Source organism: Cryptotermes secundus, unplaced genomic scaffold, assembly GCF_002891405.2.
Source record: "Cryptotermes secundus unplaced genomic scaffold, Csec_1.0 scaffold89, whole genome shotgun sequence".
NCBI classification, from domain to species: domain Eukaryota; kingdom Metazoa; phylum Arthropoda; class Insecta; order Blattodea; family Kalotermitidae; genus Cryptotermes; species Cryptotermes secundus.
The window spans coordinates 67,130-94,350 of NW_019725837.1; the positions used below are offsets into that span (position 1 = coordinate 67,130).

Genomic DNA, 27,221 nt, shown 5'->3' on the forward strand with positions numbered 1-27,221 from the left:
CCTACCTCAAATTATGTGTGGGAGACGTGTGACTCGCTCTTCTAGTTTATGAGCCGCAGTCCATCGGCCTTCGTCTGTCCCCTGATATTCTGCAGAACACAACGTTTCGGAAACTGCATCTGTTTCACTTTCCAGTGTGAAGGGCACCTACTCTGTTGGATCAGTTATGAAGAGCTGGCCCTTATACATATATGTGGGCTGAAACATTCAGTTTCGGAAATGTCATATTCTTTAGAATACCAGACGATTTACAAGGTCCAAAACTGAGTAATCCATTATCAGAACTCTTTAGGAAGTGACAACCTTTACAACTCTTGTACCGCACGACCCCCCCCCCTTGCCTCTCAGGAGTAAAAGTAATTGCCCACCCTTGCGAATGGTTACGGGTCCGTAATTTGTTTTATGTCGGTACTTTCGTGTAGTCTTGCCACTGACAGTGCAAAATATAATGAACGGACGGGCAAATGAATGCCACTTATTTAGTGGAACCATTGTCGAGACACCGGTCAGATTATTTTAAGAGAGTCCTGTAACTGTCAGGACATTGATGTGGGTCGTTCAGTCACTAATGAATGCCGTTCACGACCTTATTACACAAATACAGGTTCTGTGTGACGTCTGCTTACTGTACAATTACTGTACTCCGCCCCCTAAGCTCTCCTTACATAACTTACTTGTATCGTTATTTCAAGACATCAGCATCTAAATGCGCTGCACCTATGGAAGCCTATATTTGTGCATAAAAATATAACATACTAGTGTGGAGTAATCGATAATTGTGGAATATAAGGAAGACCATGCGACGGAGGATGAGGAAAAGGAGGAGAAATAATTTATAAAAGCTGCAGGCGTCGTCAGCAAATTTCACAAAACCGAGAACTATTTTCAGTTTGTTACCAATACGTCTGAATCTCTCTAAGGAACCTTTGTCTCATGGCCGAACAAGAAAAAGTCATTATTTTCTTCTGCAAACTGTAGGTGGTGTGGCTCTTCGGTAACGGACAGAGATCTTCTGCAGATATGGTGCTACAATCCCAATATACAGTAAAGTAAAAGTAAAGTTGTCCCTGTGCTTAACTAATTAAGCACTACGTCATGAAGGCGTATGGGAGAGTGGATGTATAGATCCACATTTTCTTGATCTCGGCACTAGCTGGACGTGAGTGGTCAGCTTCACGCCCAGGCCGCTTTACCCACGGGGAAAGAGCCTCAGGTACCCATTGGATAGGAGGTTGGGTGGACCCCAGAGCCGGTCTGGACGACATGGAGAAGAGAAAATTCTTGACCCTACTGGGACTAACTCCGACACCTCTGTCGTCCATCCCATAGTCAATCGCTATACCGACTGCGCTATCCCGGCTCCTTCCCAACATAAAAGTAACAGTAAGTAAAGGTATTCCTGCAACAGGCCCTGGAGGCCCATAGGGTTGTGAGACGTTGAGGCTCCCACATCTAGAAAATCGGCTCATAGATGGCGGCAAGGTTGTCAGCCCTACGCGCCGGCCGCCCTTTACCCCCAAGAATATTCCTGGTACTCATTTCTGTTAGAGGCTGAGTCGGCCCCAGGGCCATAGTGCGGCTGGAAAGATTAGGTCAATTGAAAAAAATCCAATGACCTCATCGGGATTCGATCCCGCGACCTTCCAGCTTGTAGCATAGTGCTACCGCGTGACCCCTTTCCAAACATACATAGTGAAAAAATAATTCGCATTCTAGGTCCTCATAATGCGATTCCTTTTTGAAAAAGAAGTAGAAAGTCTTCTACAGAATACGTTCCGTTTTCAAGATACACCTCACAGTGAAATCACGGTAATATTCAAAGTCAGCAGTTCAACGCTATATACCAAACGCAATTGAAAAAGAATCGTTAACTAGAACATAAACCAGAATCGCCATTAGGTTTATAGCTGGCAGCGTACTTTACAGACGTCAGATAGTATAACGGTCCAAGGTCGTATCGATGTAGGGCAGGTAAGACTCCTATCAGGCCGCTACAAGCTTCGGGCTTTGAACCCGGATCCACTACGCCTCAATAGCCGCGGTGAACTAGGTCTGGTTGAAATCGTGTAACAAGTTCCATAAAGCAAGAACTGGTTTCAGTATGGTACATCATAACGAAGGAGCTCTGGTCTAGCGGAGCTTGGCTTCCCAAGGGCACGTATCGAGGCAAATGACACTGGCAATGTTAGATGCTGTTTCCAGGTAACACAGTAATAATTGAGTGCTAGGTCATTAACATCGTTGTACGAAATAAAAAAAACGTATCATCCACTCTGTGTTTGTTTGTGAAGCTGTCAGCATCTCCGACTCTTTATGTCATGCGATAGGTTGATGGATAAATATTTTGTGTTCTCATGGGGTGAACCTGAGTCCACTTGTTACTGCGGCCACTGTAGCAGCCCCAGATGATAGATGATGATTGTGGAGCAATAGGTGGAAGGCGAATTGGCAGGGGAAACCGAAGCACTTGGAGAAAACCTGCACCAGTTCCACTTTGTCCACCACAAATCCAACATGACCTGGCCCGGGTTCAAACCCGGGTCGCCAGCGACCAACAACCTGAACTATGGCACGCCTCTGAGTGGTAAATAACGAATTGGAAGGGATCTGGAAGGAAGCCATCATGGTCTAATGAAGATACTCTCCTGGAATTTGCATTCGGAGACTGAGAAAAACCACGAACAAACTCAACCAGGATAACCAGTCTCCCGCCCGAGAGTCGAACGGAGCACCTCCCAAATACAAGTTCAGAACCTGACCACTACTCCAATCTGCTCGTCATTCGGTATATTTTGTAAAATTAAATTCTATGTTATAATAAGCTCCTCCTGCCGTAATATCAAACCAAAATTCACCGTCATATGGTACACAAACGAGGCCTTGACGACGGAGTTCTAGTAGTAGAGCCGTTACATCTCTTCCATTCAGGTTTCTTTCTAAAATGTTGGGGAAAACCAGTTCATAATATCGAATCATCTTTCTTGAAGAGTGGGCAACACCTCTGATTCGCATTTGAGAGGCCTTGGGTTCGAACCTCGCCACAGACAGTTTTTCGTGATTATTTTCAATGCTTCAAGGAAAATTATGAAAAGACTGCTTCTTTTTACATATTTCCCAAGTGATTATTTATTTATCATCCGATAATTCGACGATACGCGGTCTGGGCCACTGAAGACGTCGTTTATAAAACATAAATAAATAAAAAGGTAAAGCTATCCCTGTAACAGCCCATTGAGGCCCATAGGGCTGTGAGACGTTAAGGGTTCTACATTATCTAGACAATCGGTTCACAGGTGGAGGTAAGGTTGTTAGCCTTACGCGCAGCCGCCCTTTAACCCTCAGGAATATTCCTGGTACTCATTTCTGTTAGAGGCTGAGTCGACCCCAGGGCCATAGTGCGGCTGAAAGGATTAGCTCAATTGAAGAAATCCACCTCATCGGGACTCAAACCCGCGACCTTCCGGCTTGTAGCATAGTGCCTCAACCAACAACGCTACCGCGTGACTTATTTGAATACAACCGATAAGGAAACATGTTATCCTCTCGTCTAAGACTGATTTTCCTAAGCGGTCTCCTACCTTCACATGTTCCGCGTAAAATTCTGTGTAGGCCTTCGTATGGCAGGAAGTAGCGAGGCAGTGGCTAAGTTGCACTATGGAAGAGAGAGTTACACACTGTAACTAAGTATCTGTTGTAACGATACACACCTTACAATCCTTATCTCAATTAGTGTCTTCAACATAATGCACTGTACATTCTGCTGAGAACTGGTCCGCCCATATCATTCGGCCGGTTTTTATCACTAATTATATTTGAGCAAGAAAGTTTACTTCGCAATACATTCTCCATGGACCGAGCTCATGTGGGTGGAGTTCTTAAAAAAGCAGACAGGGGTTTCTTTCAGCCGGCACGCAAACCAGTTCCAGCATCCGAACTTACATAAAGCGCAGTTATACATGCATATGGGATATGGTGGGTAAACCAGAAGAAGAGAGACCACTGGGAAGACCAAGGTGTAGGTGGGTGGACAATATGAAAATGGATCTTAGAGAGATAGGATGGGATGGTATGGATTGGATTGATCTGGCTTGGGATAGGGACCAGTGGAGGGCTCTTTTGAACATGGTAAAGAACCTTCGGGTGCCATAAAATGCTGGGAAATTCTTGAGTAGCTGCACAATTGGCGGCTTTTCAAGAAGGGTTCAGCTCCGTGAGTGAGTGAGTGAGTGATAGTCCTATAAAGAGGGGATTTAATTTTCAACATCCCTCGTCCTGTCATATCTTGGATTTTGGGAAATAATTTTTCCTATAAAAACAGTTATAGAAAGATTGGAAGGAATACAGTAACACAAATACACGTAGTTCTTGAATAATCAGTCTAGTTTTAGTTGATAGGTATTTTAAAATATTCTCTTGAAATTAAATGGCGTATATCCTACCACTGACGAGTTTAGCAAACAAACCTTTCAGATCTCCTGGATGAGGTTTGTTCTCATACAAATATCGATTTAAATCAGCTGTAAACTTCCATCAGATTACGTCATGTTATTAACGGGGTGTGTAATGGGAGTAACTCGCATCGGATAATGAGGTAGGCAGGTGACAGGATGACAAAGTCGCAAAGCGATTGCGTCAGGATATATCAAAATATTTGACATAAATACACAGAGCCATCTGAAGGAGAAAGATGCCATTACACTGGATCGATAAAATTTGTTTCATTTCGAGAGTCACCAGGCGTTGCCCGGATGTAATACACTAATAAAAGAAACTAAAGTAATACACAAATAATAAATATTAAATAAAATAAATAAAAAATAAATGTAGAAACGGCAGAAGATACTTTTGTTTTTCCCCCATATCATAGTAACGACAAAAGTTGTTAAGTTACCAATCACAAACATGGAGACGACGCGAAACTTACGAAGTTATATCCGATAAAGTTAAAGCATACAGAACATGTGTTTAAGTTAAAATGTTATCCATAAAAGTAAGAGTAACAGTAACAACAACACGATCTAAAAGTTTGTGACGATACATTAATATAATTATCGCGTTTTTAATTTCAGAGACTGGATTCTGTCTCCGTCTTCAGGTAAAAGCCCTAATCAGCTCTATTGATTGGGCCAAATTGAGTAGAATTTTCCCCGAGGACGGACAGAACCAAGTCTACGAAAAGTAGTGTTTTAAAAAAAATAGGACGATAAATATTTTCCACAAACACAATAATTGTAATAACAATAACAATAGTCACAGATCTGTAGAGTTAGAAATTGATACAATAGGAAACAGACTTTGTGATTTCTGCCCAGAACTACTCTTTAAACAAAACAGCCGTATCTATCCTCTCTCTTGCAAGAATATCGCTCGCCTCATACAAATTATTTCCACTAGCGCACGAGCTAGTGGTATATGCTCTGTTAGTTTCCGGGAGTCATTCTCTTACTTAACTTCGTCAGCAAAATTATCATAATGCCTCAATTTGCTGAGGAAGAAAATCAGACTGAAACAGTCACCCGCATGACAACCAAAGAAATTCGTTTTCCTGACATAATTAACAAAATTCAAATCCCACAAATCTTGTGTTAACAGTGTTATAATTGGGTAATACACGTAGAAGTTTATAATTCAACAGCTTAGCGTGGTAAGCTTTTGCATGGTTGGGAATAGTTTCGATTCCTGTCCGAGGGAGAATTTATGTGCTTGCAATTTTAAATATGTTTTAGATATTGTTATTGTCGTTGTTGCATTTATTGCAACTATTACTATTCTTTTAAGAAGAACTTCTTACTTGGTACAGATTCTGCGTCGAAATTGCCGGATTTAAACTAAAAACCGTGCACAGTCGCCGTATTCATACTTTCAGCTTATAAACTTCTCATGCGTAAGAGTATCAGCTTCTAGAATACGATACCTTGTAGATGATGTTTCGGAGGAATCTGCTGCCTCCATCTCTTCTATTCTCAATATGGTGACAGCGAATTCCTCCGAAACGACGTTATATCTACCGGAAGACATGAGATCACATCTCAAACTACAGTAATCTTTATAGTGATCATCATGAGAACCTCAAATTCATATTGAATACGTAAATTGTAGGAGTGTTTACTATTTGCCTTCTTCCAAATGTCATACTCCCAGCCTCAATGGTCCATTAGTTATCGCGGTAAAATAAGGCTAAATTAAATTTGTTTCGCACTGCAGCCATGTGATATTTTACATTTTAAAACACACCGTTAACAAAATATCATATTTTTCGAAGGTCTATTACCACACACAACTTCAAGACTATCTCAACAAGGCAGTAGTGCGCTCCCATCTCATGACGCCCGTCATGGTGCTGTTATTGAATGTAAGAAATTACAGTGCTGGAGTACCCTTGAATAGCATAAAGTTCGTAATAAAGTTAATGAAAATCGGTCATCTGGTTCAAGACAAGAAATCGGCAACATGCAGAGGCACAGTATCATGAGCTCATATACAAAAGTGTGCATGTTGCCAACCTTATAATGTTATCTCTTCACAAAATGAAGGTTATGATCATAAGACAAAACTTCGTGGGTACTGCTTTGTATTCATGAGGTTCAGGTTTCTATTCTAGGCTAGAAACCCTGATGTTCGCCTTTACGCTGTTGGCATTTTGCATCAGAACCTGCAAGCAAATGCTGTAATAATGCCGTAAGAAGATCAGCACCGCTTCCTTCATTATGCTAGTCATTCCGCCATTCATAATCTTAATTTAAAACTCCGTGATTTTAGTCCGCAAGCGAACTATACCGACCGAGCGACCGCCGCTTGTCGGCGAAGTTAGTGCCAACTTTAGCGGATAGAGGGTGTCACATGGTCAGCGCAACGGATCCCCACGGCCGTTCATCTTGGGTTTCTAGGCCGGAATATTAATAATTTATGATGGAAGGAACGTGGAAAAAACCGTCGGGGCACTGTCAGTCGGATTTCCGCCTGAGCTTCTGCCTTGGTACCTTCAGCATTCAGGTCAGAAATGTTATCTTTTAAGCCAAGTGATTGTGTCATTTGACGTTACATTGCACAAGCAGCTGAGGAAGCGCCATTAAATAAATATAGTAATGATCAGCAGCTTTCAAGACATCTTGTAAATAATGTTGAGAAATATCTTTCAGACCTAGAGCCTGTCCACATGCTCTTCACGCAGCAGAAACCAAGTCACGGTTCAGAAGACTGCCAGAGTCCAACGCCCCATTGCGAGGTTTATTGCAGGAAAAGCTACCAGTAACATATGGTTAACATGCTGGCGGCAGGTGACCGAATAAGACGTGGCCAGCAGCACGAAGACACAACTGCATTGTTTACACGGCAGATGGCCAGCTGGCCTTCTCAGTCAAGCCGGAGATTCAATTTGATTTGATTCCGTTGTAAATTCAAAAGCGAAATTCCCATTGTGATTTTGGACGAAGGAAGAAAACGCAGTATCATTTTCTCATGCGATCTTTTTCGCGTAAGTCGTAGGATTTAAGTTACCGCTCTCATCAAGAACTATGGCATAAAGGCTCACAAGGAGTCCAGTGTAAAAGTGAGCAGATCTTAACTTGGACACTGCTTTTCTCCCGGGGAAATATCCCGCAGTGGAAAATACAGGAGAATCTAGAGCAAGTCCGGTTGCGGTGAAGACAAAAATTCCGAACATCATTAGGGGGAATCGAAAGTCTTGAATCCGGCCTGTAATTTTACTGAGCTATCACTGCTTTCAAAGTAAAGGTAACCGCAAAATACAAATTGCGATAACGAAGAACTAAGAACTCACGGGGTCACTGATACCGGGATGGGTCAGCATGTAGGCCAGTTCCTTGACTTCTGAACGGTAAAGGTAAATATTTTTTTATTGCTAGTGGGGTTGGACTAAGTCCCTTGTACTGCGGCCACTTCTACCCTACTGTACCAGCCCGAGATGATAGATGAGGGTGATTGTGGAGCAATTTGTGGAATGAAGATTGGCAGGGGAAACCAAAGTACTAGGAAAAATCCTGCCCCAGCGCCATTTTATCCACCACAAATCCCACTTGAGCAGACCCGGGATCGAACCCGGGCCGCCGCGGTGGGAAGCCAGCGACTAACCGCTTGAGCTATGGCGCGGCCTTAGAGGTAAATAATTAAAGTTGTCCCTTATCTTAACTAATTAAGCACTACGCCATGAAGACGTATATGGGAATGGATGTATAGATCCACGTTTTATTGACCTCGGCACTAGTTGGAGGTGAGTGGTCAGTTTCACGTCCCTGCCGTTTTACCCCCGGCAAATGAGCCCCAGTACCCATTGGATAGGAGGCTGGGTGGGCCCTAGAGCCAGTCTGGACGACATGGAGAAATGAAAATTCTTGCCCCAGCGGATATCGAACTTCGATCCCCTGGTCGTCAATCAGAGCCAGTCGCTATACCAGCTGCGCTATCCCGACTCTGAATGGTAAAAATGGGAGTCGGTCCCAGACCGTAATCTTGATATTCTTTGCTATGGGGGCATCAAATCTCACAACTAAGAAATTTAGGAGATAATATTTTTACTAAATTTTCACAAGCATAGACCCTAGATTTCTGTCCCTTAAACTTGTAACACATGGACCTGCTTCGTTACTTTTATTTCCAAGCTAAAAAGAAAAATTCGTTCAAAATTGTGTAAGACCCATCACCAAAGCCCTTACTACTGTGGATCCTACTGTTATGAATCGGAATAGAAATCGGTCTATAAATGTTACTTTACTTTATGCAAATAAAAGTAACGTTAACAGAAGATGGATACTTCTCAGAGGCCTATAAGTACATCGATATTCTACACTGAAATCCCATCATCAGCATGGATTTGACACCAGAAGTTCGGTCACCGTGTTCGGATTGCTGATGGTAGAGAATTCCAACATACAAAAGTGGAACGTCCTTCCACGCAAATTATTCATCAAACTTTGTAAACTGGTGACGCTGTACTAGCTAAGTGACCGATCAAACAACCAGTTCTCTGGTAATGAAATCCAAGTGTTCGAAGGTGCTTCCGAACAAGTCTTTGCAGGACTCTCTATTGAAATTATATTCCGAAAATACCCGGTTTAAATTTTGGCTAGGTTATGGATTGTCTCGACTGAGGCTTTCCGTTGTTTTCTTCTCTTCAGACAAATTCGGTATGGTGCACTGCAATAGGTCGCGACGGTCGCGACCGCCTCTTCGTGGGGTGGAGTGAGACTGTACCCACTTGGTACGTCGCCTATTAGTGCGCCTATTGGATCAGCAGCGGATGACAGGCGAGTACGCGCAGCTTTAATGGAATGAGAATTTGCATGGGAAACTGATACACTAGGAGAAAACCTGATCCAGTGCCACAATATCAACCACAAATCTCCCATTACCTGGCTTAGGATCGAATACGGGCCGCTGCATTGAGAAACCGGCGACTAACCGTTTGAGGTAAGGCACGGCCTACAAATCCATACTTCTTCGTTCTATCATCTTCTCACCTGATTTGAAGACACACACTGCAATCTATGTAGTCAGACAATATTGTTGTATAAGCTACGGATCTATCAACATCTTTCACAACAGTGCTTGCTATTAGACTAATCCAATAAAAAGAGAAAAAAACCTCCGTGTTTCTTGTCCGCAAGCGAACTATTCCGACCGAGCGTCCGCCGCTTGTCGGCGAAGTTAGTGCCAACTTTAGCGGATAGAGGATGTCACGTTGTCAGCGCAACAAATCCCCACAGCCGTTAATTTCGTTTTTCTAGACCGGAGCCGCAATTTCCTTGAAATAGCTCCTCAATTATCCTCACGAGGCTGAGTGAACCCCGTTCCAGACCCACTACTTCTCAGAAGATCTGGTAGCGCCGGGAATCGAACCCGGGACCTCTGTATCTGTAGGCAGGAACTCTGACCACTACACCACAGAAAATTCCTTACTATATCAAACACTCTTCTGCAAGGAAAATAATAATGATATTGGCATTATTGACGTCGGTCGGAAAAATACGATGGAGGTGATAATTTCCTCCGTTATTTAATGGTATTTTATCATTGCCAAATAAGATAAAGAAAGGACTATGCATAACAAACTGGAAATAATGAAAGGAAGGACAGTTTTTTCCAATATATTATACCGATAAAAGTTCGTATTAGCCTGGAAGGACTGTACAACGACGAAAACTTGTGGATGCCTTGTCCTAGATTCGAACGGTGATGAAAGTGTTTTGATTTTTCGCAGAGAAATAAAAGCGCCTTAACGAGACTGTGAACAAGGTGCCAGCTTCGCTAGGGGCTCTACTCTCTTTCTGTCATCTGCAAATGTTAAAAATTTCTTTGAGAAAAAAAATATGCGACGAGGTAAATATCATTTCAACTGACACGATAGCAAAGATCTAAGAAAAAAGAACAGTGAAATGTGATTTGTGCTGCTAGATGATTTCCCGCAGATTCGAGCAGAAAATTGAATCTTTGTAATACAATAGGGGCCGGTCACGGTAGCGGAGCGGTCTAAGGCATGCACTGTCTTCGCTTGCTCGGAAGCCGGGATCGTAGATTCGAATCCCACTCAGGGCATGGATGGTCAGTGTTTGTGTGTGTGTTGATGTATAGGCAGAGGCCTTGCGAAGAGGTGATCACTCGCTCAAGGAATTCTGCCGAATATCTAAGATCTATTAAACCGAAGAGGAAGGTCAAGGCCCAAATTGGGGCTGTAGCGCCAAAGAAAAGAAATAGGGAATCGAACAGGATCGCGTCGTGGCACCGCTGATTCGCATTCAGGATAAGCTGCGCTCGAGTCTTGGCCGGAAACCCGGCTATCCTGACTGAGGATTTTCGTGGTTTTCCTACAGGCGAATGTCTTTATAAAACCTCCATTAGGTCATGGCCGCTTCCTGCTTCATCCTCTCCAAATCATATTTCAACTGCTAGCCTACCATTCGGTGCTACGTAAGTTGGCTACTGATCCCACCGTAGAATGACCTAGACACATACACGGAATATAGGAGTAAGCTTTTTGCGATTTACTCGGAACTCCTTGTCCTAAGCTGATATTCAAATTCGCTATGTGACTACACATGAACTCTCAAAAAGATGTTGGCCAAGAGATGCTTGTATCATGTTAATAAAATGGGCAAACATATTCGTATGGAATATATTTGGACATACCAAAGGAGAATGGCATTCCTAAATACGGAACTGGCCTAAATAAGAACCACAATTATTAACCTGTATCTTTTGACGCGATATAACCTGAGTTACTGAAAGCGTCGTTAAATATGTCACGATTAAATAAATATTCAGCAATAGTTGGTATTTAAGCCAATTTCGTTTATACACTCAAATTTAGACGTCCTAAAATACTTCCCTCCTGAGAATAAATTGTCCCATTTTACCCCTATCAGGGGAACGGAAAACGGAAGGCTAATTGGATTGGTCATAGCTTATGCGGTAACTGCCTTCTAAAAGAAGTTATTGAAGGAAAGATAGAGGGGCGGATAGAAGTGATCAGAAGACGAGGAAGAAGACGTAAGAAGATGCTGGATGACCTTGGGGACAGAAGAGGATATTTTCATTTGAAGGAGAAAGCTCTAGATCGCATCAAGTGAAGGAACTGTTTTGGAAAAGACTGTGGACCTGTTGTCTTGAGAGATTACAGATGAATAAATGACCCTTATCAGTACGTGGCGACCGCATCTGATCGGCAATTAATCTACAAAGGTCCCCAGTAATTTCGGGGTTAACCTTGAGAAGAGCACATCGCGGAAACCCCCAGGTAAGTAAATTTTTTATAAACATTGTGAAATATATTTTATACGTTAATTTCTGCAAAATTAGCTGAATCCTGATCGCTGCTCTTTCCATCTCAGTGACCCGAGCCATTAAAAGGCGCATCTTTCTGTTCGGCCCTCCGGTCTCCAACCCTGCAGAATATATGGAACTTGTTATGCCAGACTTGCCCAATGGCGTATTCTAGAACTAAGTTTAAAAAATCTACTTGTTTTAGACGGCTCTAATAGAAAACTGCACCATACAAATGTTTACCTACACTTACTGGCATGGCTTCCTTTTAACCATGTTTTGATTTATTTAACTAATTTCGTTTACATAATGAAGTCAGTTATAATATTGTTTAAGCGGCCTCCGTAGTCTAGAGGTAATGTTCCCACCTCATGACTCGTAGTACGCGGGTTCAAATACCCGGCGGAGGTCGTCGAATTTTTAAGGGCGGAAAAATTCAGGGAACAAGTCCTCCTGGAGGGACTTTAAGCCGTGGGTCCCGTGTCTTAGCTTTACGGCACGTAAAAGAACCTCATATCTCCAAAGGAGGTCACTGAGCCAAATTACGGACGTTTCCCGCCCAACAGCGGTCTCTAATACCTCTCGTAGATGGGGGAAGCATTATAGATACCTCTCAGCTAGTAGAACCGGTCTCGCTGGCTGGCCGGGACTGATGGTAAGCATCAGTACCGGTAGGATATAGAGACTGGTAGAAATCATAGAGGGAAGCACAATGGACCAATACAGGTCTAAGTGCATGGGGAAACCCACCCTCTCCAATAACTAACTAACTATAGTATTGTTTACTTCGTTATAGTTTTCCGTCTCAACATAGCAACTATCAAAATCTCATTCACTTTTACTGGCTATAATGAGTTTATTAGTTATAATAGCATGACAATGTGCTACATGTTTCGGCTTATAAAGCCATCATCAGGCAGTATACATTAACCAACTTTTTCAAACTACTGAACTGCGCTTTATATGAATTCATATATTAAAATATAATAACTATTACTAATGTACCTAACTTTACACTCAGTTAATACAGTCAATATTTCATCTGAATTAGTATAAGTATTATAAGTGTATTAAAACTGGAACAAAAGTTCTACATTCAAATGGATGCCTAGAGAAGTACATAAATATATTTATAGAAGTAAAAGTAAGTAAAGTAAAGGTATCCCTGTAACAGGCCGTGAAGGGCCATAGGGTTGTGAGATGTTGAAGTTCCCACATTTTCTAGACAATCGGCTCACAGATTGTCAGCCCTACGCGCCGGCCGCCCTTTACCCCCAAGAATATTCCTGGTACTCATTTCTGTTAGAGGCTGAGTCGACTCCAGGGCCATAATGCGGCTGGATGGATTAGGTAAATAAAAAAAAAAATATCCACCTCATTGGGATTCGATCCCGCGACCTTCCGGCTTGTAGCATAGTGCCTCAACCAACTACGCTACCATAATAAAATTAAATAAAAATTTCAAGTTCTAATATGTTGTGTTAGGATGTACTAAAACATTCAGACAATGAATTAAAAGTCATATTCGTTATAATTATGGTATTTGTCGTGTCTAAATATCGTTGTATATAAATTATTTATGTTGGTGTCTATTAGCTCAATTAGAACGTCATAATATGTAGTTATTTACAGGTGGTCTTTTGATTGTGGTCGGGAGTGCTTTATGTCTACTCCCATTTTGATTTCCTTATGGAGCAATTGAACAGTTCGCAATCAGTTATGGCAATGTTCTATAACGTTTTATTCTATGTTTCCAACGGTTTGGTTTTCTTCTTTTATGATGGGTTTATCCAACTCTCGCAATTCTGCGTCTGGCTTCGTTGTGTATTAGATTTGAGATGGAGAACAAAAACGAAGTACAGAATAACACAATACGATGCATTCTTCGAAGATAACGTTGTTTAGTCTACAGTGACACGCCGGATGGGAAATGTGAATGGTATTTCATTCATGTCATATCATTTTGAAACCGGTTCCTTTCATTATTAAAAAATCACAAATTTATCACGAGATATCTGCATACTAGCCTGTATAATCTGACCATTGATTATGAAAATGGGAAGTAGTTTTTATGGAAGATGTGTTCTCGGGAAATCCTCTTTTATGGGAATTTGAAAATAGCTGTATTGAATTGTCACATATTGCATCAACTGTACTTTTACTGCAATGCTGAATTGAGCATTTTAGTTTAAAACAATGCACTGAAAAGGGACCTGGCCGAACCTAGACCGCATAGCCTGGCTTCTAGTTACTGTCTTTGGAAGGCCATCTTCATAACGTGGTTTTGCGATATGTAACACAGCAAGTTTCCGGTTTCGAAAATTCATTCGGTTACAAGTCTTCCAAACAATTCTCCGGGATAGAATGAAGTTAGAACAAAATTATATGTTTTGGGGAAATCGTATAAGTTCCACAGATCCATCATATTGAAAATAGCTCACATTGGTTATGATGTAACTCGTAAAAGAATAAATCATTGAACTACTAGTATAATATTTTGTATAGAAGAGAGTTTCGAAGTTATATTACCTATGGAAGATGCAGTTCTGTAAAAATTTCCCAGCAGTATAAATCAATTTCAACTGCGTTCTGTAAATTGAGTACTACATGAAAAACATATTATCCTATTTCGTTTGCCGCTATAAATCTGCTAGGACGTTCTTTCACGACACTACCAAGGCACATACAAGTCCATATTAATTGAACTAATTGAGCCGGTCAAGATTTTACGAAATTCTAAATTTCTCATTCGGATAATGCGGTCCTCCTTTAATGACCACTTTCTCATAATCTCACATAATCTGTATATACTATAACATACAAATTAATAAAACTGATTCACAATCACGGTTTTAAGCGTACACAGTTATTATCAGCAAGTCTTTCAAACCATCACATTGGGATATTTCCATCTGGGAACTATCAGAACACCGTCTGGTTTTATTTGCAAACTGAAGACAACTTTAATACAGATATAATGTAATTTTCTCTTGCTTACATCTTAGATGCATCATTCCGCCACATCAAGAACAGTACTCTGTGAAAAATTTGCATATGAATAATTTAGTGTTGTCTAAGTGTCGGACATTGCCCCGAGATGTTCGCTGTAACTGCATTGCCGACTATGTTGGTCCTTACGAAAAGTAACAATGTGTTTATATTTGATAAAAGAATAAAACTTACGTGTTAACATTGAAGTAAGCGAAGACGTTACTAAATTTTATTTCCCGTATCATGGAAGAAACTGCCATCTGCAAGTCCATAATACAAGAGTGAATATGTTCTCACCTTTTTTGGTCCATCTTGAATTATAGCATCATATTCAAGTCCTTCTTCAGACATCGTCTCCAATTAGGTATTTCAGTTAACAAGAAAATGTAGCACAGTCCTTACGTATATGAGGATCACAGAGCAAATTTGGCGCACACGTCTTTCGTCGAATAGCCGATTACTACTGAGCCCACTGAGCGCCACTGAGCAACTGAGCGCTACTGATAGCGGACAGCAGACGACCAATCGAGTGGGCATATTATATAATTATATAACATTTACAGTGTCATCTGTGGGTTGAAATGGTTATTACGTCTTGATGGCTCCGCGGAATCTTCTTCTTTTTCCACATTTCGATTTTCTTAATTGTAGAAAAAAATATTGTAAATACAAAAAATGCCTAGGCAACGCTCATCCGGCCGCCTGTAGCACATTCTAGTAGATTTTATGTGAATCAAACTGAATCTCGCAACGCCATCTTGTTACAAAGGTAATACTGTGGCGTGCTCACAAACATATGACGCATATGACCGCACATGAAATTGATCCTATAACCTCTACATCAGCAAATCAACAAGTACTACTGTTCTCATGTAATGCTTGGTTGTGCTTGTGTACGTGTATGTTTCATGTGACCTCATTAAACAACTGCTGCATATTAAAATGCTGAAAGCAGTGATATTGATAGGGGGTCCACTAAAAGGTATAGTGTACTTGGTCGATCTCTTAGGGGTTTGAGTTCTACGAAGTTGTGTGGCATGCTTATGTTTGATATGATGAAAAACTAAAGAGTTGGCCAAAAATGCGCTTGTATATGGGATGAATCCCATAAGTTGGCTGTAGTGTAATGCTTTGGGTTTATATTTGGGAGGTTCAGCTTTTGACAGGCATAGCCTGTCACGAGGTTTCTGTCATCTTTAGTCCACTTCATTATCATCCAATTATTTGACTCCATTTAGCCTGGGAATTACTGACAGCATCATCAAATAAATGGCATTAAGAAATAAAATACTGGAAGGCCATGAAGTTTGTAACAAACAGCAATCATGACAACTTGAAGTTGTTGCACAAAACTTTAATATCACAGGAAGAAAAAAATAAGCCTAGCCTTATCCTGTGCACATTCAATCCAATTCATGTGATCAACACCTGTCACTTCAAGGGATATTTTAATTTCATCCAAGTTGGTCTCACATCTTCCAAGTAGCCATTTTGACAGAGTATATATCTTTAAAACACACAACTTTGTGAATTAACTCACTTTTATATAATTAATGATCACCAAAGCTCCAGTGGGCTGTGAAGAGCATGTGCAGTCCACACTGTTTGCTCCCAGAATTCTAGTACTAATTACCTTCATTCACTTCCAATATGCTGCGTTACCACAAATGTTGAATTTGTTCCAGGGACTAGATTTCGCCCACTCTCACTAGACATACCTAAACCACTCTTTCCAGTGGCTGGGTTGCCTATGATTCAACACCACATAGAAGCATGTGTTAATGTTCCAAACTTGAAGGAAATCCTCATTTTAGGTTACTACCCTACCTCAGAACTGACTCAGTTTGTAGCTGACATGGTTCAAGAGTACAAAGTAAATATTCGGTAAGTTGGTTCTATATGTTTGTAATTTTTGGCTGATGAAAGTGTAGGGTGATGAAAACATTGATTTCTGTTCAGATATTTGCAGGAATTTACTGCTCTGGGAACTGCTGGAGGGCTCTATCACTTCCGAGATCAAATACGATCTGGAAATCCTGAGGCATTTTTTGTCTTAAATGGAGATGTTTGTGCAGATTTTCCATTGGTTGAAATGCTACGTTTCCATCAAGAAAAGAAAGCATCACTGGTATGTCAAGTATAAAGAATGAACGAAGACAGAATGTATACCTTCATTAAATCAGATCTTACTGAAGTTCACTGCACAAAGAGAAAAAGAAAACAATACTAAGAACACAACATTTTGATTGGAAACCTGAAGGATTTTTACCAGTTTGGTGACCAAGGTCTAGATGGGATGATAATTTTAAAATGGAGAAAGAGGCTAAGGTAGAAAGTGGGTTAAAGTAGCAAGGGATACAGTCTAGTGACTGGCTTTTGTGAACACAATAATGAATCTCTAGGCTTCATAACAGTGTTTCTTGACTGGCTGAATGTAACTTTAAACTGCTTAAGGAAAACTGAATATAATTAACTGAACTTTTATTGAATTGTTATTAATTCTGGTGAACCTTTAAAAATGAACGTAAGTTCATTTTGATCAGAAGGTAACTTACATTACATTAAAATTATACCAAATTCTTCATGCTTTTCTTCCGCAAATTATTTCAACTGCCATGTTTAGCTATGGTTCTGAGTCAAAAAAAAAAAATCATGCTTGCTCACTCATTCGCTTATCCATTCTTCGTTAGTGTTTATTGTAGCCCTCTACTCTGTATAGTTTCAGTATCACAACACATTCCCTGTTGTTTCTTTGACCCTTCATTTTGGAAAAATGTATAAATCATGTTTGGGTCCTTAGTGCCTATACCATTATTCTTCTGAAGACATCACCTATGCCATTTTATTTAGGGAGATGGTCTGCATAAATTACTGAAATTTAGTAAAATCATTAGAGCCATCCTTAGGGAACTCATTTTGTGTCTTGGGACCCATCAGAGGGGTAGCTATTTCTGAAACTGGACGAACTCATGAATAACAAATATGAATTAAATCTGTAAGATCTGAGATTTTCACGGCGGTGACTATGAAGAAAGCAGTCTTTTGGGATGTAGCGCCATGTAGATATTGTGTCAACCGACGTATTGCCTCCATCTGTTGCACCTGCCCATGTTGGTTTGCTCACGGATTTCTTCTTGTCTTCTACCCTGAAGATGGAGGCGATACGTTCCTCCGAAATGTAGGTTAACATAATATCTACATGGCGCCACATCCCAGAAGACTGTTTTCTTCATGAATTAAATCTGTCCAACCAACCAGTCAGATGCTAGCAAGGGACACATCCATATGTATAGATGGACATAGCATACAAAATGCCACATTTTCATATTCAGGAGGGCTTTAAAGATGCAAGTGCATCAAAATTTCAAGATTGATTTTTTCACCATCACATTGCTTTCTCATATATACTATGTATGGGAGAAAGTAAAATGTGCTACCCCAGGAAGCTGCTTGGTCTGTCTGTGATGTCATATCATTGCTGAGATTGTGTATGCCTTGAATCTCATTATTTTGCATGTTACAAACTTACATATAGGTGTGACTGGATTCATATCAGAAAATTAGGTCTGCATATAAAGAGACGAGTTTCATATGAAACTATCAGCATATTACATGCTAGGTGGAAACATGTTTTGCAGTAACCTATCATGGCTGTTTTTCAATGACACTTATCCAAGAGATGTTAGCAAAACATGATTTTATTTGGACATAAGAGAGAATAACCGACACGTTAGGATACTACATGACGAGAAACTGAGAAGATTGACATAGACTGAATGGGGAGAAAAGAAATATATAGAGAATTTTGAAGGGGAAACTTTTAGAACACAATGACCTAGAAGACCAAGGAGATGGAAAGATATAAAGCTTATTCATATGAAACTGCTTGACTGGATATTTTCCCTAGCAGCTGATTGGGTTTCATTTAAATAGCCTTCATAATATCAGCTCTTTGCCCTCTCACTAGTTAAATTCGCTGTCCCCTGATGCCATCAGATCAGTGAATTGAAATGCCCTTCTATACATTATAGCAGTCATGTACAAGGTGTCGATCGCGGGACGGTTTTTGGTTGATCTCATAGGCCTATAAGGAAATTATACATGAAAAGCATGTAAATTCACTTGTAATATAATATGATTATATTCAGATTTTGAAGGGAAAATACGTAATAAAGTAGTCTGTACTTTCAATGTATGTTGCTTTTACAACAAACATCATGTGTTGTGTTATTTTACCAATATTTTTGCTTAAAGCGAGGTAGAATGATAGGAAAGGGTGGTAGATCACTGGCAGTTTTGACACTAAAAAGTCGATCACAGTCTGTTTGAAGTTGGACATGCCTGCACTATAGTATGAGGAGCTTCATAACTTGTACTCTTCTCCAAGTATAATTAGAATGATCAAGTCAAGGAGGATGAGGTGGGCAGGGAGGAGGAATGCATATAGGATATTGGTGGGAAAGCCAGAAAGAAAGAGACCACTGGAAAGACCAAGGCATAAGTGGGTGGACAATATTAAAATGGATCTTAGAGAGGATAGAATGATCTGGCTCAGGATAGGGCCCTTGTGAACACAGTAAAGAACCTTCAGGTTCCATAAAATGCTAGGAAATTCTTGAGTAGCTGCACAATTGGCAGCTTATCAAGAAGGGCTCAGCTCCATGAGTGATACACTGTAGCACATCAAATGTGGCATGATACTTATTATAATACTATATTCTACTATGTTCGGTGTAGCAGAGGGTTAAAATAGATAAGGAAATAGTTTGTGAGAATAACATATGGCTTGAACTGGATCAGGTTCTTGTTCAATGGCAATAGCAAGAATAATAATTACGGTTTCTAACATTAAATACCTAATTCTGAAACAGGTAACAATTATGGCAACAGAAGCAACACGGCAGCAGTCAGTGCATTACGGTTGTATCGTCCAGGATCGCGATACCTCAGAAGTAACGCATTATGTTGAGAAACCGTCAACATTTGTCTCAACACTTATAAACTGTGGTGTTTACATCTGCTCCATTGAGATATTCCAGACATTTGCTGCAGTGTTCAATACGCGTCAGCAAGAATATTACAAGTTAGTAAAAATATCAAAGTCATGTGAAATGGGGAAAGCTGATTAAAGTACATAGAGCAAATATGACATACAGTAATTATGAAAAGGATGCTGTTCAACTTTAGAAGTTATTCAGGACATGACATGATCATCTGTGGTGAGTTGGGAAATACATGCAGGTGGTTCTGGCCTGAACTTTTATCGTCTAGATCAGGGGTCTCCAAACTTTTCGAAACGCGAGTCACATTAGGTAATTCAGTACTCTCAACGGGCCAGATAAAATGAGAAATTAATAACTCTAGGAAACGTTCTGGAAACATCCTTTGTTGGCTGGGAGGGGTAACCGATAGCCGCACCACACCGGCCGTCATAGATTGGACTGAAGTTTTGGTAGCCTTATCAATATTCCTCGCTACCAATTTTCGGAACAGTTAGAGCAAAACTGGGCATAACTAGCCTTTAATACAAAAATGGTAATAAGTACGACACCGGTGGTGGTGATGATGACCTGTTACAATTACACTGCACCACTGCAAGAAGTCTTGTGCACAAGACGGCTAGTAACGAACTGCTCGCGCTACCTACATTGCCACGAAGTGACACTGCCGATCGAGCCGAACAAGTACGAAGAAATACCCCTCAGTATACAGTCAAGAATTAGTAAAACTGTGAATAATATTAATATTAACATAATATGGAATATCTATATATTAAACACAATCTTAATTAATGAATTTGAAATTACGAATAAGTATTTTTTTTTACCAGTACACATTGGAAAATTAGTTCAATTGGCGCATTTCTGCACAATTCTTTCGTGGGCCGGATGTGACCCACGGGCCGTAGTTTGGAGACCCTTGGTCTACATTTAAATCTCCCCCCCTGATATGGCACTAGCAGCCAACTTGGTGATAATGGGGTTTATATTGTAAACATTGTGAGACCAGGCTTAGAGGCTTGCTGAACCACCGCATTTGTTGACACAGGGACAATAAAGCTTAAGGTACTTCTCTCTTATAATTGCCTGCAGGGATTGTGGATAGTTTGCCTTCCAATGTAACACAAAAATTAATCTTAAAGAAATAGGTTCTTAGGTTATACGGTCGATAGAATGAGGTCCTCTCAAAGCAGCAAATGAGAACAATAGCAAATCTAGTTTAAGGGGTGGGTTAGCTCCGAGAGTATAGTGATGGGCTATGGGCTGGATAACTGGGGTTCAATTCCTGGCAGGCACAAAATTTTTTCTCTTGGTAGTGTCCAGAGTGGTTCTGGGCACCACTGAGCCTCCTATCCAGTGGGTACCAGGGGCTCTTTCCCTGGGGATAAAGCTGACCACTCACTTCCATCTACTGCCAAGGTCAAGAAAGGTGAAGCTATACCTTCACTCCCCCATACATCATGGCATATCAATTAATTAAGCACAGGGACAAGTTCTAGCAAATCTAGTTTTCATTTATGGAGTCGTTTGAAAAATAAAGTGAACAAGAATTACATTTAATTACGTAGCTAAATAAATTTGCTATGCTAGTGATACGAATGTTAAACCCTGGAAAATCTAACTGCACTTTGTCAGAAAATACACCTTTCTCCCATGGTGTCCTTATAATCATTGCTTATGAAAAATCTGAACCTGTAAAAGTCCTTCCTACATACAGCCCTGGCTGATACCTGTGCTCTATCAAGGTAAAGTTTTCCCCGTGCTTAATCAAACATCCCACGAAGACTTACTAGGTGGTTCAAATATGACCGAGACTGATTTTTTTGTAAACAAGCCACACTGGCAGCAGCTGTGCGACCTTGAGAGAGTGAAGCCACAACATCCACCCTCCCTCCTGTTAGGGTTAGAACCTGTTGAGTCCTGTCTGGAAGTTGCTAGAGTGATGAGTGAACAGACGGTACCACGGAGCGTGGAACAACACATTGTGATCAAATTCCTTGTTGGAGAAAACGTCCCGTCTGCTGAAATTCACCACAGACTCCAACAACAGTATGGGGAAGAGTGTCTCTCATGGACCCATGTGTTTGAGTGGTGTAAGTGCTTCATAGAGGGCAGAGAGCGCGTGGAGAATGAACCGCATGATCGTCAGCCGCGAACATCTGTCACCAAGTCAAACATTGATCGTGCAGACGCATTTATTCGTGAGAATAGGCGCATCACTATCAAGGAACTTGGAGCAATGCTGTCCATCAGTGTTAGTAGTGTAGAAGACATCATGAAATACCACCTGCACTATTGCAAGGTGAATGCACGGTGGGTACCACGCACTTTGACGGATGTGAACAAAATGGTGCGCATGCAAGTTGCCGGTCGTCTCCTACAGCAGTTTGAAGACGAAGGTGATGCATTTTTGAAGTCTGTAGTGACCACCAATGAAACGTGGGTGCACTACTTCATTCCCAAGTCCCAGCAATCATCATGTGAGTGACGGCATACCAGTTCTCCCAAACCCAAGACAGCACGGAGGAGCCGTTCGGCAGGAAAAGTGATGGCAACGTTCTTCTTGGACTGGCAGGGGGTTATCCATGTAGACTTTCTAACAGATGCCAGAACAGTCAGTGCAGCTTATTACTCAGACCTCCTGGCAACAGATGTCAAGGAAAATATCCGATCCAAGCAGAAGAGAGGTGGAAAGCAGGTAGCCTTCCTTCAAGACAATGCACGCCCGCATATGGCCAAAACAACAATGGAAACCCTCCGGAAATTGAAATGGAACCTTCTGACACATCCGCCGAACAGTCCTGATTTGGCACCAAGTGATTTGTACCTGTTTGGAAGGCTCAAATCAGACTTGCAAGGCATGCGGTTTGTGGATGATGCCATCATCCAGAATGTTCGGGAGTGGATACGCCACGAACCACAAAACTTTTTTAAAAAGGGCATCAGCATGCTTCGAGAACGCTGGAAAAAATGTGTTGACTCCGGAGGGGAGTACGTTGAAGACTGACATGTGCAAGTCTTTGGCAATTTTGGTTTAAAAAAAAAATCAGTCCCGGTCATATTTGAACCACCTTGTACAAGGGAATGGAGATGAGTGGTCAGCTTCATACCCTGGCCTCATTACCATATAGTAGCTAATGAATAGGAGGCTGAGTGGGCCAAAGGCTGGTCTCGACACAGCGGAGGAGAGAAAAATCTCTTGCCTCTGCTAGGAATTGAACTTTAATTCCTTAGTTGTCCAGACCATAACTAAGTTCCTACAGAGTCCAAGCTATTGCAGCTTACATTATAGTGCTATCATAATCTGCTCAAGTTGGGATAGTTTGGAAAATGAAACAGAGTTATGAGCTGGACACTGATTCACTGTATACCACTTTGCAGTGATGCAAGTGGTAATGGGAACAGGAAGGAAGCTGCAGTTATCTACCTTGAGATAGATGTCCTGATGCCATTAGCTGGAACAGGTAGAGTGTTTGCACTTCAAACCAGCAACTGGTGGTCCCAGCTGAAGACTGCAGGATCAGCAATATACGCTAACAGACACTACCTGGAGCTGTACCACTCTCGGCACATGGATCGACTTGCTCAGGAAGACTTTGTGGGCGAGAAGGAAAAGGAAAAGGAAAAGGAAAAGAGATGTAACATAATAGGAGATGTTTACATCCATCCCACTGCCACTGTGCATACCACTGCAACAGTAAGGTTACAATATGTATGTTTTATATGTAAAATGAGTACATCAAAGCTTCAGCATAGACTAGGATGACCCTTCCTACCCTTTATATCTCTAATCATTTTACATTAACTGCAAAGGAATAAAGAATCATAAATAATATTAACACATATAACAGACTGAAACCCCTGATTTGTTAATGAATTTACAAGTGTGTTCTAATCATTATACTTAGCATAAACCAGTGTAATACAACCAACTTGACTTGAAACAAATATCTTGAGTATCAGAAATATCAGGGAGTACCTGCTACCATTCAGTTCAGAATCTTTTGTCTTCCCATCTGCTATCTAATGTAAGGATTAAAATAATTATAATTTTACTTGTTTCTGTATGGATATGAAACTGAGTCTCTTACATTAAGAAAAGAACGCATAACAAAAGAATCTGAGAATGGGGCAATGAAGAGAATATTCGGAACTAAGAGGGAGGAACAAACAGGAGGATGGAGAAAACTGCATAATGAGGAGCCTTATATTTTATATCCCTCACTAAATATTATGATCTCGAGTATGTGATGAGTGTGGCATGTAGTATGCGTGGGAGAGAAGGAATACGTATACAAAACGGTGGTTTGTAAACCTGAATGAAAGTGGCAACTTGGAACACCCAAGCATAGATAAGAGGATAATACAAAGATGGATCTTAAGGAAGTGAAATGGAAGGATTTGGGCTAGATTTCTTTGGCTGAAAATAAATATTGGTGGGACTCTCTTGAAAACATGATGATGAACCTGGGATTCTGTAAAGTATGAGGAATTTGGCTAAGTGATATTAGCTTTCTGACAAAGACTGTAGATTTAAAATGTATAAGTTGGAGCTAATGGGGCAGTACATCAGGTGGACATAGAAATTTATTCTTTGTATTGACACTTCTGTGTTACCCAAAAACAATGTGTATTAGATTTCTTTCTTTTTTGCACAGAGTGAATTCCGTGCCTGTATCTGCATCTTTTCTCTGTATCTATGTGTCTAATACAAACAGTGCTACTAACATACAATGCAAATAAAATAAAAAAAAGTAAATCACATGACCATGATTAGCCTCATCAGTTACCTAAGCGAAAGGTGTCATATGCCATTTTTGGCACACCCTCCTATTCACTGTTCACAAACAACTGTTACAATTCCTCCACCCAACTCATCCACAGTTTTACACAAAGGCTGGTAATTTCCCTTAATGGTTAAGGCTGCAAAGTTTGCTCAAGATTCTCTGTATCCTAAAGCTTTGTTTAAACAAATCTTCCATCTCACCATTTGACTTGAGGTAACATAACGTTGAAAGCTGATAACACAGTATTTTGCATTTTCTTCCCTACAGTGCTCATTGAGCAGAAACAGCAGACACTGATTTCACTGCAGTGATGTTGTAAATTGCAGAGTTCTGAGTCTACTTCTGCGACACTGGACTGTGGACAGCTAAAGAAACATAACATTAGTACGTCAAACACATGAGATAATGACGTTGTTGCAAATAGGTTTTTGGGACCATCTTAATTATCATGCTTTACTTTGCACAATTTTATAAATTTGCTTAGTCTGTTGTATCAAAAATAAAAGGCAAAGAAACAAGACCTGCTTATAAAGAAAACTATCTTTAGCAGAGGAGTAATGCTTTTATGTATTTACAGCTTGGTCCAAATGTAAGCATTGAAGCTGGAGCTGTGATAGGTCCTGGTGTGCGTATACGCGAGTCCATCGTGCTGAGTGGTGCAACAATTTTAGACCATAGCCTTGTCTTGCACAGCATTGTAGGACGTGGAAGCCATGTTGGACAGTGGACAAGAGTAGAAGGAACTCCCTGTGATCCCAATCCCAACAAACCTTTTGCAAAGATGGATAACCCTCCACTTTTTAACTCTGATGGAAGACTGAATCCTTCAATCACAATTCTAGGTGAGGTGCTATGCTAGCAGTCAATGTTTTACTGGATGTCTGGCTTTTAATTTGAATCTGTAATAATGACGTGTTTGAAGGGATTCTGTTCCCAATTTAAGTTACAATCAGATGAAGATGGCCAAAGTAACTTTCTCTTCTAATGTCAATTTCAGTCTGTTCAATGCAGTTTAATTAAAATTACTTGTAAGAATTCATTTTCAAACAAAATGTGTTACCAGAACAAGGTTAACATACAGTAAAGGTAATCCCAGGTGGCTAGATATGAAAATTAGTAGAATAACAGGGAAAAACTGAATGCAATATGTACTTCTAGTAAAGTTGAAGTTCTTATAAAATGCTGAGCTACATAGCATAGCTCAGCATAGTAATGATTTTAAGGTTTAATGGACAATTACAGGATAGTTTGGTAACCTAGTTAGCCATCGTTTTTTATATCTTCCAAGCAATGTAATATAATGAGGGCATCAGATACACAATCTGTTTACAGTTACTTTGGTCTGTGTCATAACTCAGGTGGCTAGTCACTGACTTCCAACTGCAGTGGTCCATGTATGATCGCAGGCCACATCATGTGGGATTTGTGGTGGACAGAGTGGCAGTGAGGCAGGTTTACTATTGAGTACTTTGGTTTACCATACCAATTCTAGCTCCAATTCTCCAACAAAATAATTAAGTAAAAGTAAAAATAAAAAAATTTTGCCTTGAAGACAGATCTAGCATAAATTAACTCACCCTTCCACCAGAATGCAGTACCATTATCCAAAATTATAATGCTCTAATTGCAACAGCACCGAGTCTTGCCCCGTCGCTTTAATCCGCAAGTGAACTATACTGACCAACTGAGCGACCACCTTTTGTCGGTGAAGTTAGTGCCAACTTTAGTGGATAGAGGGTGTCGCACGGTCAGTGCAATGCACCCCCACGGCTGTTAATTTCAGTCTTCTGGACCAGAGCACTGCTTCCTTGAAATAGCTCCTGAATTATCCTCACAATGCTCAGTAGACCCCGTTCCAGATCCACTACTCCGAAAATCTGGTAGTGACAGGAATCGAACCCAGAAAATCTGACCACTAGACCACAAAGTCTTACATGATGATAAAATAGTTTCAACACAATTTTACTGATTAAATTATGACTAAGCTGCTCTGATAAAGTAAATATTGCAAAAATGGATGATTTTCAGTAAGTCCTTCACATCACTGTCTATAATACATCTTCATATACACATCTGGTACACTTTCTCTTACAAATGTTAATAAAACTAAATGAGTGTTAAAGACACACAACTTGTATTTTGGAACATAAAATTTTATCAAAAATGTATACTGTAAACTTGAAAAATTTCTCTTTCACTCTTCCCCATCATTGCATTTGAACTTGTTCATCAGAGGTTGTAATTTAGAGCATTTCTGAAAAAATATTGCTGTCAAAACCACTAAACTTTCAAACCATTCAAGATGACAGTACAATGTAAAGCAGATATTTTATAACAAGGAAAACAAAACTGCAACAAGAACGTGTATCAGTTTGTAAGTTCCAAAAATATGTCAGAAACTGAAATTATCAATATGATTTGATTAATTTATTGATTAATTTAGAAACTGTATGTTTGTACAACAAACAAAGAATTAATATTTCTTGTTTCTAGGCTGCAGTGTGAAAGTACCCTCAGAAGTGATTCTTCTCAATTCCATTGTTCTTCCATACAAGGAGCTTACTCGCAGTTTCAAGAATGAAATTATTCTCTAAGCTCCTTTTGACAGGTCAGGGAGTGCACAAGAATATTACACAACTTTCTGTACCTGAATTCACAAACAACTTGT

General features: G+C 40.4%; 2 protein-coding genes across 3 annotated transcripts in view; one reads left to right on the top strand and one right to left on the bottom strand.

The window, feature by feature from the left end:
• LOC111863522 (coactosin-like protein) overlaps positions 1-15,272 on the bottom strand; it is a 38,105-nt gene extending 22,833 nt beyond the window's left edge. The window contains exon 1 of the mRNA XM_023849893.2: positions 15,064-15,272. Within this exon, the coding sequence (XP_023705661.1) occupies positions 15,064-15,117 (54 nt within the window). The 5' untranslated portion in view covers positions 15,118-15,272. The remainder of the gene's footprint in view (positions 1-15,063) is intronic.
• A 283-nt stretch (positions 15,273-15,555) lies between these two features.
• On the top strand, positions 15,556-27,169 carry LOC111863518 (mannose-1-phosphate guanyltransferase alpha-A). Of its 2 annotated transcripts, none has more exons than XM_023849883.2 (7): positions 15,556-15,748; positions 16,452-16,650; positions 16,726-16,894; positions 19,638-19,849; positions 23,148-23,478; positions 25,131-25,395; positions 27,047-27,169. In XM_023849883.2, exons 1-7 carry the CDS (start codon positions 15,709-15,711, stop codon positions 27,145-27,147), a joined length of 1,317 nt encoding a protein of 438 aa, XP_023705651.1. In that variant the 5' UTR covers positions 15,556-15,708; the 3' UTR covers positions 27,148-27,169. The 2 variants fall into 2 exon arrangements, with proteins under 2 accessions (XP_023705651.1, XP_023705652.1); XM_023849884.2 differs by having other exon boundaries at positions 15,558-15,748; positions 23,148-23,463.
• Positions 27,170-27,221: the final 52 nt, after the last annotated feature.

Coding starts and splice junctions, on each gene's coding strand:
- LOC111863518 (XM_023849883.2), top strand. CDS start 15,709: ATGCTGAAAGCAGTGATATTGATAGGGGGTCCACTAAAAG. Junction 23,479..25,130: donor CAACAGTAAGGTTACAATAT/GTATGTTTTATA, acceptor ATGTATTTACAG/CTTGGTCCAAATGTAAGCAT. Junction 25,396..27,046: donor TCCTTCAATCACAATTCTAG/GTGAGGTGCTAT, acceptor TCTTGTTTCTAG/GCTGCAGTGTGAAAGTACCC.